The sequence below is a fragment of the Varanus komodoensis genome, unplaced genomic scaffold (assembly GCF_004798865.1).
Source record: "Varanus komodoensis strain SLA01 unplaced genomic scaffold, ASM479886v1 scaffold4, whole genome shotgun sequence".
Taxonomy (NCBI): domain Eukaryota; kingdom Metazoa; phylum Chordata; class Lepidosauria; order Squamata; family Varanidae; genus Varanus; species Varanus komodoensis.
This window is the reverse complement of record NW_025335941.1, coordinates 31,986,669-32,007,281: the sequence shown is the minus strand read 5'-3', so window position 1 is coordinate 32,007,281 and position 20,613 is coordinate 31,986,669. Positions and strand designations below refer to the sequence as shown.

Below are 20,613 nucleotides of genomic sequence, written 5' to 3'. Positions count from 1 at the left end.
CTTTCTGTATCTATTAATGTTGTTCACTGTAGACAGCTTTTAACTGCTTTTTTCTTGTTGGTTAAACTAAGAAGTGTACCTTTGTATCTGCAGTGTCTTTTTGTCTTGAAGTAAAAGGTATGTCATTATGTACATTAGGTCATTAATTAATATGCAACTGGTTCCTGTTACTGGTTTGTAAAAAAAGCCTCCAAGCCCCCAAAATGCTTCTTTTAGAGGAGGAAACTGATATTTTAGTTAAAACACTAGCAAAGCTTTGATTTTTACTAAGTTAGAAAGGTACTTACTACTTAAGAGAGAGACTAAGTTGCTTGCATGCAATTTTCCTCAAAGCAAAATGAAATGTGATTTTTCCCTCTATTCTTGCTTCCTTGACTCTTTGCATTAACAGTTATAAAATGGATTGATTGATACATGCTTTGCAGTGTCAAAACAGATGGTCACCTATTGTGATCCTGAATTCTCTTCTCTGCTTCTGTCTATGCGGGAAGTGGAACAGTGCTAGCCAGCACGGGGTTTCTGTGTCACAAACTTTTCATATTTGATTTGGTCAACAGGCTTTGTTCATTCAGTTTCAAGGTTTTAAAGTTTGCTTTTATGAGGGAAAGAGTGCCTTTTTCTGCTCAAACAAGAAAATAATTTCTAAAACAGCATATCCTAACATAGCATAATCTCTTCCCATTTTCATAGCATAATCTCCTCCCATTTGGATCTCAAAGACACACTTTTAAACTAATATTTGAGACTTTGTTAGTCTGTGGTGGTTGCATTCTGTATAGATTGAAAAGAACATGTATGAAATTATTAGAGAACTAAGAAAAGTACTGTGATTCCTCAAGTCTAACCATATGTGTGTTGTAAGTCTAAGTGTATCATGTAAAAAATCATGTGCATAATTCAATTGTAAGGTTTTTGTGCCCAGCTGCATTAGTATTTGCACCATTGCACTTCCCTTCACACACAAACTGGTGTCTTTTGTACATGAAGAGCTTAGGCAGAAGTATATAAACTTTTGATGATATGCTGTGTATTTGTCTACCAAATCTTGTATTTGCAGAAGTATTAAGATTTTTTTCCACTTTGAAGGAGGCCCACTTTGATTCAGACATTTCTTGAATCTGGCCAAATGAGCCCAATTTAATTCAAGATTTTGTCCAAACTGAAATCCATCTCTACTATATAAAAATCTTTAAAGAAGTATTAAGGCTTAAAGTACTCTGTACAAGAAACTTAGATATTTTAATGTTTTTTTCAGTTATTTAGTTGACTAGAGTCTGTCTTAATCCCTTAATGTTGGGGGATGATAGGAGTTGTAGGCCAAACTGTCTGAAGAACCACAAGTTGTCCATCCTTGATTTAGGGGTTCTTACTTTCCAAGGAAAAAGCTCACAAAGTTTAGGTATGTCAATTATTAATAGCCATTTCCAAGGAAGAATATTTGCTGTGTACAATTACTTAAGCCTACTTTCTGTCTGATCCTACATTGATATGATCTCCTGAGAATTGGATTACAAAGAAGTGCTACATCTAGTATCTGAAGCAGGAGACATCACTAACTGTCATACAGATCTAAGTGCAATTAGCATTTTTCAGGCAATTTTAAGGACTCTTTCTGAAAACAGGCAAAACAGAACTTATAACTTGTTAAATATATAAAGCCTTACTTTGCAGTCCGTCAATCATGTTGGTTAAATACGTCCTTTTGCCTTTTTTTTTTTTTTTTTTGGATTTCTGTGATAATCTCTAAACTAAAATCTGTAGCATATGTAACAAATTAGGTGGGAGCTGCATGAAGAGTAAATTACATCTTATTTTTCATGGATAACCTTTAATTGCCAGTTTTATAACAGTATGTTACCTTACACCATCGTTGTCTCAGTACACTTTAAAAGATCCTAACAGGATTGCGTGCGGCGGAATCTGGATTTTCACAGTTTGTTGCGCGCGCGTGCGCTCTCTCTCTCTCTCTCTCTCTCTCTCACACACTCACACTCACACATACTAGATACTAGTTTGCAGGCCTGTGATTTCTTCTGACACAACTTGAACTATCTTGTCTACTTCCATCTTTAACATGGGTCACAATTTGTTCGGTAAAAAATTATGTACACAAATAGCACAATTTGCTATTTTTTGTCAATTTATGGAATTGGCATAATTTTACATGATTTGTGTAGATCAATATATGTTACATGTTTTATACAAAAACACCCAAAATGCACATAGATCTGGCTTCATTTATACATATCACCATTTATTTATTTATTTATTTATGCATGCATGCATGCATGTGTGCTATATGATTTAGACCATATGCTTTTCAAGTCCTTGTTGTACATAACATGTGGAATACCATGATTTATGCAGCTTACTCAAATGGTTCAATTTCTATGAATCCCCTTTAGCATTTAAAAGAAATGTGCAAACTGAAGCCCATAGTAAGGGCCAAAGTCCAGAGAAACCCCACTAGCTCATCTCTTTTCCACACACTGGAACAGAAGCAGGTGGGAAGTCTAAAGTTCAAAGAAACTGGGCTTAGTATTAGCACATCCTTAGATTCAGGACTCATTTCCCCCCCAAAATCTATGTTACTTGCTTAACCCTGAAACATAATATAAACTCATATCTAATGCTAGTATTCTTACTTTTTCTGTTAAACCCTTCTCCCTGCATCTATTTCCCATGTCTATTTATAATATTACTATCTAATCATGTAACAATGACTTTGACTAATTGCTTGCTCCTGTATTTCCTACATTTGCTCCACCACCAAGTCATGCTTCGTTGTTAAAGCACTGCAGTAACCTAAGCAAGGGATTGCTAGGGAATGGACCAGAGTTTTAGCCAAGGATAAGAAGCAATATGTGGTCATATGACAGCACTTTCTTGAATCCTTGCAATGCCTTCCTGTCTGTTCACATATTTTTGTCTCTACTTTCAGAGCTGTCCATCTTTTTACTTTTCATAAAAGTTGCAATCCTTACAAATACTTTTAGTAGAGAAAAATACAAATCTTTTAAAATTGTCAAAAAAGGGAAACATTTAATTATTAAACAGAAAAATTTGAAACAAAGTTGCTCCCTGACTAATTTTCTTAATTATAGAAAATTCCAGTTTCCTAGATCCATGGTTCCCAAACTGTTCTGTGAAACCCTAGGGTTCTGCAAAAGCCTCGTAAGCGTTCTGCAAAAAATCTCAACTCAAATTTAAAATGGATTTTAAAATGAAACCACACCAGACCAACTATTTGATTGTCAGTTGGCATCCAAGCAGCAAACAAGGAACTGCATCATGTCATTTGGTTCCTAGGACTTCATTGCATAGTGTTGGGAATAATTGGAAGAATTCATTTGTGATATTACCATATAATCACCTTATTCATTTGTTATATTTAAAATGTTTTCTCTTTATTTCCAAACCTATGTTATGCAAAGCAGACTGGCAATACAAGCAGATAAAAGAAAGAAGAAAATTGGGGGTTCACAGTACTTAATAAAAAATCAGGGAGAGAGTTCTACGACCAAAAAGGTTTGGGAACTGCTGTCCTAAACATTCCATTTCATCTCATTTAGTCTTCCCATAGTTCTTATCAGAATTTTCCCTGGGTTTCTTGAGTATCTAGGTGCAGTGGCACACCCTCAGGCTTGGTGGTGTTGCTGCTAAATTCCAGGTCAGCTTGAAATAAAAATCTCCCAGAACCATGATCTCATTTTTTGAATGAGGGTGCCAACCTGGCATGTAATGTGGAAACTTGTGTGGAGGAGACAGGAGATGTAATTAACTCCCAGTCTTGCCCACCCAGGTATGCAGTTCACCAACATCCACCTGGGCATCAGGTGGGGAAAGTAGCCATAATCTATAGGAATCTCTCTCTCAAGACTCCCTGTCTGATGGAGGACAGGTGTTGAGTGTCTTTACCTGGTATTGGGCAGTCAAGACAGATTGAGGATTCTGTCGTACTGCTTCCAGCTGCACATAAGATTTCCTACCAGAGCTGATGAAAGTAGTCTTAGTCCTGGTATTGAGGACCCCTAGGATGGTGGTGCTGGGACCTCAATTTCCATGCAGAGGCAGCTGTGTCAAGGGCAGTGCAGGACTTCATGGCGACCATGACAATCATGGTGCTGTCTCACCATGTCACTGGCCCAACACATGGAAAGGGTCACATTCTAGATTTGGCCTTCTTGACTGGACAAAAAGATGGTGATCTGGATGTCATCATCTGTTTTATAAATAAACATATATTTACATGTATGTTTGTCATGGTCAGATCACTATATCGTGAGATTTAGACTTATGACTGCTATTTCCTTCTGCAAGGGTAGGGGGCCTATTCAAATGGTCTACCTCCAGAGACTGATGGATTCAGTTGATTTCCAGAGGGCCCTGGGAGTCTTTCTAGCTGAGATGGCTGGTGCTCCCACCAAAATCCAGATTGCCCTATGGAATTCAGAGGTGAACACAATGTGTTGGGCGGTAGACGCAGTAGATCCTAAGCAACTTCTTCCTATGGGCAGAGACCATACAGCATCATGGTACACAAGAAAATTGCAGGCAATAAAGCACCTGGGAAGGCAGCTTGGGTGCAGGTGGAGGAAAACGTGGGCTGAATCTGACTGAACACAGGTAATAGTGCACTATTGAGCTTACTCTGTGGTGGTGAAGGTGGCAAAGAAAGCTGTCTTTTCCAGCAGCATCACATCCTCTTAGTGCTCCCCAGTAGAGCTGTGCTGAGTGGTCTGTGGCCTTTTACATGTTGACACCAAAGACGATCAAGGTGAACCCTAGGCATCCCACTGTGACTTGAAGGATAAAGTTGCTTAGATTCAGCATGAATTGGACTCCACATTTGATGCAGTTCCTATAATAGAGGTGTCCAGAGCCCTGACTGGTTCTTTTTTATTGGATAAACTTCAATTTGTATTGATTGCACTGGCTCCTATTAATGTATAAAGCACTAAACAGCTTAGGACCTGGATATTTTATGGAAATATTTCCTTATATATTTACCTGGATCCTAACTTCTTCAACAGGGGTCTTTCTCCAAGAGCCACCTTAAGGGAAGCAAGGAAGGTGTACGAGGGGAAGGTCCTTTTTGGTAGTGGTGCCTCATTTATAGAATCAATTATTGGGGATGCACTAGGTTAAAACCTTTTAATTCTTCAATCATTTTAATTGTTGATTGAAAAGTGTTTTTATTATAATGTTTGGTTGCATTGGTTCTGTGTGTTATTTATTCTATTATACTTGTTCAACTTGTTTTGCTTGTATCTTTGTATATGTTTTTGGTTATTGTAATGATGCTGTTTTAATGTTTGGCCATCTGTAAACAGTTCTGAAAGCAATGGGCTGCGGGAACTGTGTGTGTGTGTGTGTGTGTGTGTTCTGCCAGTGCCCACAAAACCTTTGAGCTCTCTTTCCCCACTCACTGTCTGCCCCGCTTTAGAAATGGAAAGGTAGCAGTCTCAGATTTTGAAAGGTCAGAGAGCTAGATTGTACTTTTCTTCCTTCCCGTTTCCATCTCCACCACCCCACCCCCACTTTCCTATCTGGATCTAGGTTTTTTTTGTTTCCTCTTTCTCCCTGTGCATAGTGGACTGGTAGGTAGAGCAGGAAGACAAGTTGCCTGTTGAAAGAGAACACACTTTTTGACTGGGCATGCCTATGTTCCAATAATTTTGTAATAGTGTCGTTTTACACTACTTTGAAATTACAGACTCCCAAAGTTGGGAACCACTGTAGCTCATTCTGGTTTTGTATTTATTCAGTTACATTTGTAAACCATTACTTTACATTTACAACGTCTCTTTGCTCCCAAATTAACAGAGGAAAGTATCCCCAGAAATAACTTAACATTCTGTTTTGCTTTGCTTTGCTATGGGCTAGTTATAACATGTATTTTCACATAGTTCATACTCTACCTATCATTCTGTACAATAACTTGAAATTTCTTTGAACTCAGAAAACTTTTACGTTCGAGATTTTTTTTTTTTTTTTTTTTAGAAAGCAAATAATTTTCCTTGTCAAAGACCAGATTTTCCTCAGAATCAGCACCAGTCTTCAGGGAATCCCTTTCTTTCTTTCTTTTTATACTAGGCTTTCTTACTTTATTTCTTCCTTGTTCTCTAAAGTTTCATAAATAATTCCAACATGTATATCTTTAGTTTTTCCCTCTATCTCATCCAGTTTAATTCTTCTGTATCTTTTGGTGGCATTTCTTTCTCATTTGTCAGTTTAAAACTGAAGATAAGATTTGAACCTCTACTGTGTTTTCATATGTTATAACTTTTCAGTATTTTTTGATCGTATTCTTAATCTATCTTTAATTTTATTCAGTTCTTTTATTAATATTATTCTTTTACATCTAGTCTGTTTTTTCATATTTTTTTCATATTTTTGATAATGGGTCTGGAGGTAGGGGAATGTGGAACCCCCCCCCCCCATTCCATTGCTTCTGTCAGTGGGACCTCATTCAAAAGTTTGAATTGATTTTATTGAAGGCTTTCTTAGTTAGGGTCACCAAGAGTCCATTTAAATTTCACCAAAAATGGGAACATTTCTTCACAAGCAACTATTTGTTTGACTGTATAAAACACAGAATGGATCTTCTCTCCAGGAACCCCTGAATGAATAGTCTGATAAGCCCAGGGTTCTCCCACTACCTCTTCTGCTGGCTTTTGTCTAACATGTTGTTATTAGTTGCAAAGGTTCATCCAGCCCATCACAACCCCATGGACAACATTCCACCAGGCCTTCCTGTCCTCCACCATCCCACCAACTGCTTCAGTGACTCCATCTAGCCACCTCATTCCCTGCTGTCCCCTTCTTCTTTTGCTGTCAATTGTTCCCAGCATTCGGGTCTTCTCCAGTGAGTCCTTCCTTCTCATTAGGTGGCCAAAGTATTTGAGTTTCATCTTCAGTATTTAGTCTTCTAAAGAGCAGTAAGAGTTGATCTCCTCTAGGACTGACTGGTTTGATCTCCTTGCAGTTCAAGGGACTTGCAGGAGTCTTCTCAAAGACCACAGTTCAGAGGCCTCAATTCTTCGGCGCTCAGCCTTCCCTATGGTCCAGCTTTCACAGCCATACATTGCAACTGGGAAAACTGTAGCCTTGACTTTATGCACTTTTGTTGGCAGGGTGATATCTGTGCTTTTTAGTATGCTGTCTAGATTTGCCATAGCTTTCCTCCCAAGAAGCAAGCATTTTTTAGTTTCTTGGCTGCAGTCACTGTCTGCGGTGATCTTGGAGTCCAAGAAAATAGAATCTGCTACTGCCTTCATTTCTTCCCCATGTATTTGCCAGGAAGTGATAGGACTGGATGCCATGATCTTAGTTTTCTTTTGCACTCTCCTCTTTCACCCGCATCAAGAAGCTCTTTAGTTCTGACCAGAAGAAAATAGAGATAATATGTAAACAATATGCAGAAGAACTATACAGAAGAGATTAAAGGATGACAGACTACCTTGAACTGGAATCATTTAAAGAGCCTTCAGTATTAGAAAGTGAAGTGAAAACTCCTCAGAAATCACTTGGAAGGAATAAAGTACCAGGAATAGTCAGGATACCAAGTATTCCAAGCTGCAGAGATGGAATTGGTCCATATTCTAACATGAATTGCCAACAAATATGGAAAGCAAAACAACAACCCACAGACTAGAAACATTTATTTAAACCTTTTCTATACTGTCCAATCACAGACGTCTCGGGATGGTTTACAACAGATTAATACAATAAAATAAAAATAGAAATAAGAGTAACAGTTGCACAGCATCTGCTAAAATATAAAGCCACTAAATAAAACAGGCTAACAGTTAAAATACTGGAAGAATAAAAAGGTTATTGCCTGATGCCGAAAGGAAAGAAGCATTGGTACCAAGTGAACCTCTGCAGAGTGTGTTCCACAGTTGGGGTGTCACTGCAGAGAAGGCCCTCCTTAGGGTAGTTACTCTCTTGATCTCTTTCAAGGATGGCTCCCAGAGGAGGGTATCTGACTCAGATCTCAAGGGGCGGGAAAACACATTGGGGAGAGCACTTCTTCAGGTATACAGGATCCAAGCTGTTTAGGGCTTTATAGGTCATCACCAGCACCTTAAATTGTGTCTGGTCTTCAATTGGTAGCCAGTGTAGGTTATAGAGGACTGGCGTTATATGTGAATACCTGTCAGTCCCCATTAGTATCCTGGCAGCTCTGAACCAATTGAAATATCCAGTCCGTCTTCAAGGACAGCCCCACATAGAACACATTACAATAATCCAGTCGGGAAGTTACATAGCATGAGTCATTGTTGCAAGGCATCACTCATCCAGGTAAGGACATAGTTGGTAGACTAGCCGAAGCTGGAGAAAGGCACTCCTTGCCACCTCTGCCACCTGGGATTCCAGGGACAGCTCCAGATCGAGGAGCACTCCCAAACTGCATACTCTGTCCTTTAGGGGAAGTGCAACCCCATCCAGAACAGGGCAGATGTCAGTTACCTGTAGGACTGAACTGCCTACTGGCAGGACCTCTGTCTTATTTGGATTGGGCCTCAATTTATTGGCCCTTATCCAACCCATTACCTTGCCCAGGCACCAGTTAAGGATGGCCACTGCCTCACCTGGACTAGATGTAAAAGGGAGTAGAGCTTGGTGTCATTAGTGTACTGATGACTCTGCAGCCCAAACCTCCAGATGACCTCTCCCAGCGGTTTCATGTAGATGTTAAAAAGCATGGGGAATGAAGTGGAACCCTGTGGAACTCCATGGCAAAGTTGCCATGGCACAGAGCCATAATCCCCCAGCACCATATTCTGGAATCAGCCAGAGCAGTGCCTCCAACTCCTAACATGCCCAGCCTATTTAGAAGGATACCGTGGTTGATGGTCTTGAAAGCTGCTGAGATGTCCAGGAGAACCAATGGGGATGCACTCCCCCTGTCCCTCTCCTTGTACAGGTCATCATACAGGGCAGCCAAGGAAGTTTTTGATCCATAGCCGGACCTGAAGCCAGATTGAAATGGGTCGAGATGAACCGTTCCTCCAGGAGTGCCTGGAGCTGTCTAGCTACCACCCACTCGAGCACCTTTCCGAAGAACTGGATACTAGCCACCATTCTATAATTGGCTGCTATCTCTAGATCCAGGGACACTCTTCAGGACAGGCCTGATCACTGCCTCCTTCAAAGGGGCACAGACCCGACCCTCCCTGAGAGAAGTGTTGGTAACCTCCTGGACCCAAGTACAGATCCCATCCTTGGTTCTGATAAGCAGTCATGAGAACAAGAGTTGAGTAAACAAGTGGTAGGCCAGACTAGTCCAAGCACCTTGTCCATATCCTCAGGCCGCAACAATTGAAACTCATCCAACAGAGATGGACCAGATGGTGCTCTGGACACTTCCTGTTCTAGAGTCTCAATAATTGTGGAATCCAGCTTGTGGCGAATTTGAGCAATTTTATCCTTAAAGTGCTGGACAAAGTCGTCACAGCAAGCCATGGCTGGTACAATCAAATCCTTTGGGTGTGTTGGAAATAAGTTGGTGGGGAGAACTGTGCAAATACCTTGGACAAACAGTGAGACAAACTAGTGGATCTTAGATAAAGTCTAAGAAGAAAAATGAAAAAATTGGCTTGTCATACTTAGGAGACATTATGAGAAGGCAGTATTCAGTGGAGAAAACCATCATGCTAAGGAAAACTGAAAGCTTGAAAAGGCAAAGAAAGACCAAATAGTGTTGGATCAATTCTGAGTTTAGAAGAACTGAGCAGGTCATTAGATAGGACATAGAAACAGAGTGAGTCAGAAAGTACCTGACCCTTATCTAGTCTGACCCCCGGCTCCAGCCAGCTCTGCTCATAATATGCTTACCATGTGCATGGCCAGCCTATCCTTCAACACCCTCAGCAATGGGGCTTCAGCCGCCTGTGAGAGCCCATTCCATAACCTTGGGGTCCTAACTGTCAGAACTTCTTGGCATCCAAATTGAACCTTCATTCCCTGAGTTTTGCTCTGTTGAAATGTGAGCCTGCCCTCCTCTGTAGGGGAAAACAGGTCTCTACCCACCTCTATGTGGCACCCCCTTACCTACCTATATGTCACCAACAGATCCCTTTGGAGTCTCCTCTAGGCTGAAAAGACCCAGCTCCCTCAGTCTCACCTCATATGGCTTTTCCTGCAATCTGGCACCATCCTTGTGCCCCAACACTGCACCGATTCCAACCTGGCTATATCTTTCCTCTAATATGGAGCCCAAAACAGAACACAATACTCCAGTTGCAGGCGCACCAGAGTCGTATAGAGTGGCAGTAGTACCTCTCTTGATCTGGAAGCCACAGTTTTGGCTATACATCCCAGGGTGGCATTTGTCCTCTTGACTACCGCGTCACACTCCTGACTCATGTTTAGCCTGCAGTCAACTAGTTCCCCAAGATCCCTTTCACAAGTGCTGCTCTCCAGCCACTTGTCCCCTAACCTGGACTTATGACACCCATTCCTGTGCTCCATGTGCAAGACATTGCACTTATCTGCATTGAATGCCATCCTGTTGTCACTGGCCCACTTCAATAGTCTGTCCAGATCCCTCTGGATCCTGAATGCCTTCTTCTCAGTTGTGGTCATCTTCCCCATTTTAGTATCGTCTGTGAATTTGATCAGCAGACTGGTCACCTCCTCTTCTAAGACATTGATGAAAAGATTGTACAGGATCAGTCCCATGACAGCGCCCTGGGGGGACCCCGCCCATCACTGGACTCCAATCTGATGATTCCCCACTAATACTCATCTTCTACCTTTGGTTTGTCAGCCATGCCCTATCTATCGGACAGTACATCAGTCTATCCCAAAACTCCTCAATTTGTCAACCAAGTACTTTGTCAAAGGCCTTGCTGAAATCCAGGTAAACCATACCTGCCGCATCCCCTCCATCTAGCCACCTCAAAACCTTGTCATAGAATTCCACAAGTTTCATCTGGCAGGACCTGTTTTTGTAGAAGCTGTGTTGTGTGGTCACCAGCCTCCCTTCCCTATCTAGCATCACAAGATCTCTCACTATTATGAGCCTTTGCATTGTTTTTCCTACAATGGGCATAAGGCTAACTGGTCTGTAATTCCCCATGTCCCTTCTACTACCCTTTTTGAAAATTGGGACCACTGACGCTACCATCCAGTCCTCTGGAACTTCACCCGTTCTCCATAGGCCTCAAAAATGGAGGCCAATGGGTGCAAGAGTACCCACCAACTTCAGAAGTGCCCTTCGGTGTAACCCATCAGGGTCTGGTACCTTTGGAGTGCCCTGAGGTGCTTCTGACTTCTTTGGGGGTGACTAATCTGTGCCCCTAAATCCCTGACCTCATCCGGTCCCCATGTAGATATCCCCTGCCCTGCTTTGGAGAGAACAAAGAGGCAAAACAATCATTTGGCATCTGTGCCTGTTCCCTCATATCAGTCATCAAATATCCTTCTTTCTTATTAAGCAGTCCCACCCCCTGTCTCCCCTTCCTCTTGCTATTTACATGTTGATAGAAGCCCTTTTTGTTGCTCTTGATATTCTTTGCAAGTCTCCACTCATAATCAGCCGTAACCTTGCGAAGAATCCTTCTGCAATGAGCCGCCTCCTCCTCCTCCTGGTATACCCTTTTGTCTATTTGCCCCAGTGCCCTTTTCCTTCAGAGGTTTCTCTAACATCTAATCACTCTTACCACCTCTTTTTGCATCCACAGCTGGTGCTTTCCTTCACCTCCGACCTTGCTAACTAGTGGTATTATCAAGGCCTGTGCCTCCAAGGCACTGCCTTTTGAGTGCCATCCACCTCTCCTGAACTTCCTTGCCTTGCGGTACCCTTTCCTAGGAGACTTTCCCCAGTCTTGCCTTTAATTGACCAAAGTTGCCCTAATGAAATCGCAGCTTCTTGTACTCAACCTGCTGCTCGTCCCCATTCCTCTGATCTCAAGGCAAAGGATGGAGTGATCACTCAGACATTTTGGAGGGCTTTCATCCATTGGGTCATCATAGGTTGGAGGCAACTTAACAGCACATAACTATTGCCAATAACATCAAGACAAGCAATGTAAAACTGTTTGATTACATCAGAATCAAGAAACTAGCTAGGTAGCTGGTTAAACCATTAGCAGAATTAAAACGGGTTGAGGTGACTGGAGATTTTGAAGGAACTTTTTGTGTTTGCTTCATAAATATGTAAGGCAAAACCTGTGCCTGAACTGATATCTTCAGGAAGGGATGTTAAGGAATTGACAAGATAACATTTAGAATTAAAAGCAAGACATCAGGTCCATGTGGTATTCACCAAAGACTCCTTAGATGATTTAAATATGAAATTAATTATACTGTAACAAATACAGTGTAATGGTATCCTAAGATCAATAACTGGGCTATAGGGGACTGGAAAATGGTAGTGACATGCCATTAAATAACCTTCTACCTCTACATCTTATCCTCAAAACAATCCAGTGGTTTGGTTAGCCTGAGAGTCAGCAGCTGGCCCACAGTCACCCTGTAAGTAGAGAATAGAACCCGGATGTCCTGAATCCCAGTCCAGCACACTTATGACTGTGCCACACTGGCCCAATTCCATAGTTTACGCTATGGAATTCCCTTCTAGAAAGTGTAATGATGACCACTTTATTTGAAAGGCTGTTGACGTTCAATAATGACAGTTTGTGATGTTGACAATAATACTCCTTTCTAACATAGAGAATCAGACAAAATTCAGAATGGATAGGTTTATTTGGTGCCTCTCACTTGTCTAAAATAAAATCAGAACTTTCAGAGTCAGAGGCAAATACAGTGGTACCTTGGCTCACAAACTTAATCCATTCCAGGACTCTTGGCCGTGACCCAAAATGGCCATGAGCCAAGTTAAATTTCCCCATAAGGTTCAATGTAAATAAGGTTAATCCATTCTGCAACTTTTTTTTAATCAGAAAAATGTGAAGCAAAGTGACAAAGAGCAACAAAGATCATGGCCATCTTCCCCCCCACCCCAAGCACAAGCGCAGCCATCTCCCTGCCCCCCCCCCAGCACGACCAAGATCACACCTGTCATCCCTGTACGCGCCCATGGGGGGGAGGGAGACGGGCATAATCACGGGTGCACTGGGGGAGAGAGAGATGGGTGCAAACGGGGTGTGCTGGGGGAGGGAGAGACAGGTGCAATCTCGGCCATCCCCCGCCCCCAGCCCGATCACGGCCATCTCCCCACTCGGGCCGTGATCACATACGTCTTCCCTGCACGAATGCAACTGTGATTGTGGCCATCTCCCCACTTGGGTTTGGGGGTGGGGAGATGGCTGCGATCTTGGTCGCTACCCAATGTGGAGTTCATGACCCACGTCAAAATTTTCATGAAATTTTTGTTTGTGACCCGATTTGGTTGTGAACCAAGGCGTTCGTGAGCCAAAGTACCACTGTATCTGATAGTGATCAGATATTTGGCAGCTGTTGAAAACTGTTTATTGGTCATGAGGAGCTTTTGGTTTGGTCCAGCAATTATTATCATTATTCTTATGATCTTACTGTGCCATTGTCTACTAGATTAGTCTTGTCAAGCATATTTTGTTCTTTCAGGGATAGTTTTTATTAAGTGTGATAATTGAACAAAAACAAAACTACAGGCTAGCTTGTTGCCTGACAACTATTTTTGGTTCTGGAGGCATACAGTTGATTGTTCAAAAATAATGTTTAGCTTTAATTTAATGAGATGTGTTACCTACACATTGGACTGTCTTACTCTATGAAACTATAACCCTACCTCACTATTTCAATTACTCAGAAAATCTTTTATCTTGACATTAAAAAAGTTTATCTTCTGATATCTTCAAAGGCCCTTCTGGATATGCTATTTAGATTGATATGTTATAATTATTAATGATATTTTTATTTTTTTATAGTTGAACCAATTGTGAGCTTAACAAAGGGACCAAATGCTTTAATAGATGGTGCCAATCAGACAGTTGCAGCAATTTGCACAGCCGCCACTGGAAAACCAGCAGCAGAGGTTCTCTGGGAAGGTGACCTTGGTGAAATGGAATCCACTTCAACTTCATATCCAAATGAAACTGTAACAGTGGAGAGCCAGTATAAGCTTGTTCCTACCAGGTTTGCTAGAGGAAGACATATAACTTGTGTTGTGAAACATCCAGCTTTGGAGAAGGAGATAAGGATGCTTTATGTGCTTGATATTCAGTGTAAGTTGCTTTATTCTTTATATTAAATGTAGAAAACCTGGTTTCCTCTTGATGTTTTGGGCGGCAGTATTCATAGCCTGGTCAACTTGGCCAGTGGTCAGATACTTTAGGAAGGGCACCATATTACCTACTTCTGCTCTATGTTCTCATAATTCTCCCCTCTAGATAACATTTCAGATTACAAAGGGTAGGTTATTCTTTGTAATTTCATAGTATTTTACACATTGAAGGATATCATTTATAATACTTCCACTATAGGTATTCTATTCTTCACCTTTAGGTAAAGGTTTTTTATGCATTCATTTGGATTTGGCTATGTGAAATTATATTTTGTAAAATTTAATAACCTTGCTAGGCAATAAGATGTTTCTTGTTATGTCCTAAAGTGTTAGCATGAGGATACATAGTCATCAGTTTTGCTTCCTTACACATGTGACCATATATGTAGTAATTTGTGCTGTATTAGAAAAGGTGGAATAGAATCAATAATATTTCATGAAATGAAAGTCTTGTTCCAATTATTAGATCACATGAAGTAAGTTTTTTGAATACTTGGCAGGGAGGTCAATGTGGTACATGACACTACCTCTTTCCTTGGGATGAACTATCTGAAATCTAAGCATGAACATTCAGACAGTGAGGCAAAAATATGGAGGGATGTAGCATATAATGTGCTCTTCAGCATTCTTATTACATGAAGGAATGGAACAACTGAACTAACTCAACTTACTAAAGCCATAGAATGCATAGAAACCAGTGAGATAGACATGGTTTCTCTCCCACTTTCAGACAACCAAATTTCATGTAAATCTCTCCACTTCTTCCAAAGTGTGCTTGGCGTGTGATAGGAACTGTGACTATTCTTCTCATAACTCTGAAGTTAACAAATGTTGTGTTTAAGGCCTTTGTCATTTAGAGCTGTTCTGTTGAAGCTAGAGGTGTTTGAGGATTTCAGTTGCTCTTCATTCAGAAGCAAACTAACTTGATTCACAGCTCTCAAACTGATGTGCAGATCAGAACACAGCTGTTCTTCTGGTTCTGCACTTCCCTGAATTTTAGGCTACAGTTTGGAGTTTTAGGATTTGAAAATCCATAGACAAATACATTCTAAGATGGAAAAATGTTTTTGAGAAAATTTGTGTATGTACAGATTAATTTGAAAACAGTGTGGAATGGACTTATAAATGATCATATGTAAAATTGTCAGAGACTAAAAATAGTCTGATTTATCCATCCTTAATTGAATCAACATAAAGAGAAATCATTTTCCAATTTGTTGGTGAGAATTAGTATTTTTATATTTTATCTGTTACTGATACTGAACTGTTTTGAGCAGATAACATTATAAATGGAGACTGATTTTTGAGAGCGTAAATTCAAAATAACATTCCAAATGTTTTGAATACTATTAGCTTGATTTGTATCTTTCAAATACCAGCTTGTTCTAAGTAAGCAGTGGTATAGTGTACCAAAGCCAGGACTTGCCAGACTACAGCGCCCTCATCATTGTTTCGTGTTCCCTCTGAGTTTAGCCATAATTCTCAAAGAAACTGGAAATGAATTTTCCTAACAACATAGTATCCCCTGTTGTAATGAAGGGGATATTGTGAGATGGTTTGGTCTTGAATGAGCAGTTAAGACCCACTAGCTTTACAAAAGACCTGCTCCTGGTGAAGATGAAAATTGCTGAAACTGACTTACCCAACAACACAGCTGCCTGACTGTTTGACCTTCCTTTGATTTTGTCACTATAAGGTTTATCATGCTGAGTACCTGTACTTTAAAATTTATTTCTGCAAGGAAACAACATAACTCTGATCCTGTCTGATTTGTTCAATGTTTGAGGCAACTGCATCAAGCATTCCGCTTATAAACATTATGAAAATTTTGTACCAGAGACCAATTCCTCTTGCAGCTTTCAGTCTCTTCTTCGTCGTGGCCTCTGTGCATCACACATATGGGGGTGCTGCACCTGTGCAGTGCCTAGGCCGGAAGATGAAAAAGCTAACGGTTTTTGGCGGGAAAACTCCGCTCCCCTCCCCCTTCGTGGTATAAATAGAGCAGAATGTCCGCCATTTTGTTCAGTCTTTGCGACTGCCGTTCGCAATGCTTCGTGCCTGTTAACGTCCTCGCTAAGATCTTGAGTCCTTACTGTTCCTTTTGCCTTTATCCCTCTCTTTTTCTTCTCAAAAAACAAAAAACCCAAAAATATTATCTTACCCTCTATCCTGTCATCTTTTCTTCTTTTTCCGCAATGGCGCAGCGAGCGGCCTTTTGCAAATGCACCACATGCATATCCAAAATGTCACCTGCGGATCCGCATGATCTATACCTCCTCTGCCTCGGCGAGGGGCATAGAACCGACAAGTGCTGCCATTGCTTGGCCTTTACCAAGCAAGCATGGAAGAACAGGGAGAACCGTCTCCCCAAGCTCCTCTGGGACCAGGCCTTGATGCAGTCGGACCAACTGCTCTTACAGCCTGGTTCCTCTTCAGCCGCACCGCCTCCTCACGCTCCACCCCAACTGTGAGCGCTCCTCCGAAGCGTCCCGCTTCCACCGCTCCTCCTCAGCATCCTTTGGCTGAAGGCACTACTCCAGTGGAGACCCAGGTGCCGCCTTCTTCCCCAGCCAAAAAACAGGAGAAGCGCAAGCACATGGGTTCGGATAAGCCTTCCGCTCGTAAAGTTCCAAGGAAGGAGAAGGCAGATAAACCTGCTCACAAGACCAAGAAACCCGATCGCCCCAAACACCGGGGCTCGAGTTCGTCTGTTTTTTCGGTACCGTCCGCCGGCACGGTACCGACCCCTTCAGGACTGGCCCTGCAACTTACTATGCAATTCGAGAGCTCTCATTCCAATTCGAGAGCTCTCGTGAATGTCATCTCGCGCTGACATGCATGACTTCATAATTGCAATTTCCCTGATGAGATGAAATGGAGGATTGAGGGAATGCCATTCGACGGTTCCAGGTTATTCCATCAGAAAACCAACCGCAAGTTAAAAGCGATATACGAATCGTGTATGACCACACGCCGCATGGAGCTTCCTCAACAGAGGCGTAAGTGTCAAGGGCCTCGTTCCTCTTACCGTCCACAATTCCACCCTCAGAAACACTACCAACAAAGACAGCAACGGCGAAGACAACAGCCACAGCAACGTTTCCCCCAGGGCCGGCGGCGCTTCAGCGTTGACAAACGTCCATGTTGATGGTCCGGGCAAACCATTCTCTCTCTCCCCACACCACCTTCCCTCTCCCTTTTGGGGGCCGACTCCCCATTTGGGAGTCCATTACATCTGATAGGTGGGTGTTGTCTATCATTCATTTCGGATATAGGATAGAATTCGATGTCGTCCCTCCACCGTGTCCGATTCGATTTACATCTTCTTCATCAGTACTGTGCGAAGAAGTCTCTCAGTTGCTTCGCAAGGGCGTGATTCGACAACTATCCCGCTCGGAGGGATTGCACGGATTCTACTCCAGATACTTCATGGTCCCGAAAAGAGACGGTGGTCTTCGTCCGATTTTGGACTTACAGAATCTTAACAAATACATCAAAACAAAAAAGTTTTGGATGACCGCTTTACAGAGTATTTTTCAGTTACTGAAGAGAGAGGATTGGTTCGCCTCCTTAGATTTGAAGGATGCTTATTTTCATATTGCTATCCATCCTTCACATGCGTTTCACTGTTTCACTGCGTTTCACTGTTGGGCTCGACTTGTTCAAATATGCTGTGCTACCCTTTGGCCTGGCCACCACACCTCGAGTTTTTACGAAGTGTATGGCACCAGTATGTGTGCACTTACGGACAAGGGGAGTGCAAATATACCCATATTAGGACAACTGGCTAATTGTCTCCCAAACTAAACAAGGGCTTCTGTCTGCAATACACATGACCTGCGCCTTGCTCGATGATCTTGGACTATGTATTAACCACGAAAAATTGTCCCTTATTCCCACACAGGTCATCGACTTTCTCGGGGCACATCTCAACTCCACACGGGAAAGAGCTTTCCTCCCTCCGGACCATCGCGCTACCTTATGTGCCCACATCCATCGAATCCGAATGCTAGGAACGGTTCTGGCTATATCCATTCAGAGACTATTGAGGTACATGGGTGCTACAGTTGCCATTGTCCTGTATGCCAGACTACGGATGCAGACCATGCAGCTGTTTTTCAACACGTCGTTTTGCCCACAGCGAGATTCTCCCAACAAATTGATCCGAATTCCGTCTGTGATACTCCACACTCTAATTTGGTGGACCATTCCAAGCAACCTGTCTGTCAGTGTCCCATTCCGAACACCTCATCCAACGAAGACCCTGTATACAGACGCGTCGCTACTGGGATGGGGCGCAACATGTGCGGACCTTCGGGTTCAGGGAACTTGGAACCAACGGGAAGCAAGGAAGCACATCAACGTCCTCGAACTACAGGCAATTTTCAACACCCTAAGGGCTTTCGAGACTGTCCTGTGCCAACAAGTTGTCCAGATTGCATCGGACAACATACTGGCTGTCTTCTACATCAACAAACAGGGTGGCACAAAATCGCCACCTTTAGCACATCTCTCGATGGCCATTTGGGACTGGTGCATACCGAGGGACATTATGCTTCTAGCAGTTCACCTTGCAGGGACCGACAACACCGAAGCACACATGTTGAGCAGACATATGTCAACAACGCACGAATGGGAGATGGACAGACAAATATGCCACGACCTCTTCCATCTGTGGGGCTGTCCAGACTTGGACTTGTTTGCCACTTGCGACAACAGAGTGTGTGCCCTATACTGTTCCAGGGCAGGCATAGAATCGGGATCAATGGGAGATGCCCTTATGATCCCCTGGGACAACATAGCCTTTTATGCGTTTCTCCCAATTCCACTTCTAACGAAAGTGATAGCGAAGATATCTCTAGAGAATGCCACAGGAATAATAATAACTCCATGGTGGCCGAGACGTTTCTTCGCCTCCCATCTATTCCTCAGCTATTAACGCAGCAAAACGGAGCTATCCGACATCCAGATCTGACTGCCTTGAGGTTGACAGCATGGCGGATCACTTGAGTCATTCTGCTGCGTCGGTACCGATGACATCCGAACCTCTACCAGAATGTATTCACTCCACTGTACCGACGGCCCCTAGGTCGGTTTCGATGACAACTGCTTCGCTACCGGTGACTGTTGACCAGGAAATTCAGGCGATTCTCACATCTGCTCTAAGACCATCCGCTCGTCGCTCTTATGCGGCTAAATGGAAGAGATTTTCCTCCTTTGCAGAACGCCATTCTTTTTCTCCTGGAATGGCCTCAATTGACAATATTTTACAATTTCTCTTGGAAATTTATCATTTGGGACTGAAACCGTCATCCATTAAAGTTTATGTAGCCACTATTTCACACTATCATGGTGCGCTTCAAGGGATTTCAGTTTTCTCTCAACCTCTACTTCGACGTTTCCTTCGGGCGTTACAGAACCTACACCCTTCTATTCACCCGCCTATGCCAACCTGGAGCCTTTCGGTCGTACTCCAAGCACTTACCAAATCTCCGTTTGAGCCACTGGTGACTGTCAACCTACGCCTGGTGTCCTGGAAAACAGCTTTCCTCATAGCGGTGACATCAGCTCGGAGAGCAAGCGAACTTTCTGCTCTCCACATAGACCCTCCATATCTTAATTTCCATAAGGAAAAGGTCGTTCTTCATATGGATTCTTCCTTTCTTCCTAAAGTGGCTACACCATTCCACTTGAGTCAAGATATCATTCTGCCAGCCTTCTTTCCAGTGCCGTCAAATCCAATAGAGCGGGCTCTACATACCCTTGATGTTCGCCGCTGCCTGGCTTTCTATCACTCCCGTATGGAATCCCTCCATCGTACGAACAGACTCTTTGTAAAGTACTCCGAACATGACAAAGGAGTTCCAGTCACACCTCAAAGGCTGTCGCACTGGATCACCCAGACTATTGTCCTGGCCTATCAACTATCAAAAATAGACTTACCTGTTACCCCCAGGGGTCACTCAACATGAGCTGTTGCGACTTCGTCCGCCTTTGCCGCTGGGGTCCTGCTCCAAGATATCTGTAAAGCTGCAACGTGGTCAGGGCCATGCACTTTCGTCAAGCACAATCGGCTTGATGTGCGCGCCAGGCAGGACTGCTCTTTCGGCAGAGCTGTTCTTTCGTCCGTTCTTCGCTGACGACACCTCCCTCCTCCGAGTTGGGTAAGCTTGCTAATCACCCATATGTGTGATGCACAGAGGCCACGATGAGGAAAGGCAGGTTGCTTACCTGTAACTGATGTTCTTCGAGTGGCCATCTGTGCAGTCACACAACCCACCCACCGGCCCCACTCGGTGTCCATCATTACATACTGCCTCAGTACCACGCTATAATTTGCATCGGTACCGATGGTATATGCTGGTGAGTGGATATTG

The 20,613-nt window shown here is 42.7% G+C and overlaps 1 protein-coding gene across 4 annotated transcripts in view; it reads left to right on the top strand.

Moving 5' to 3' along the window:
• The window catches only part of NECTIN3 (nectin cell adhesion molecule 3), a 78,607-nt gene that overhangs the window by 25,472 nt on the left and 32,522 nt on the right, over nt 1-20,613 (top strand). For all 4 annotated transcript variants that reach the window (XR_006415835.1, XM_044441588.1, XM_044441589.1 and 1 more), the window contains exon 3: nt 13,881-14,177. Coding sequence is in view for 3 of the 4 variants with exons in the window: in XM_044441588.1 (XP_044297523.1) it covers nt 13,881-14,177 (297 nt within the window). In the remaining variant the exon portion in view is untranslated. The remainder of the gene's footprint in view (nt 1-13,880; nt 14,178-20,613) is intronic.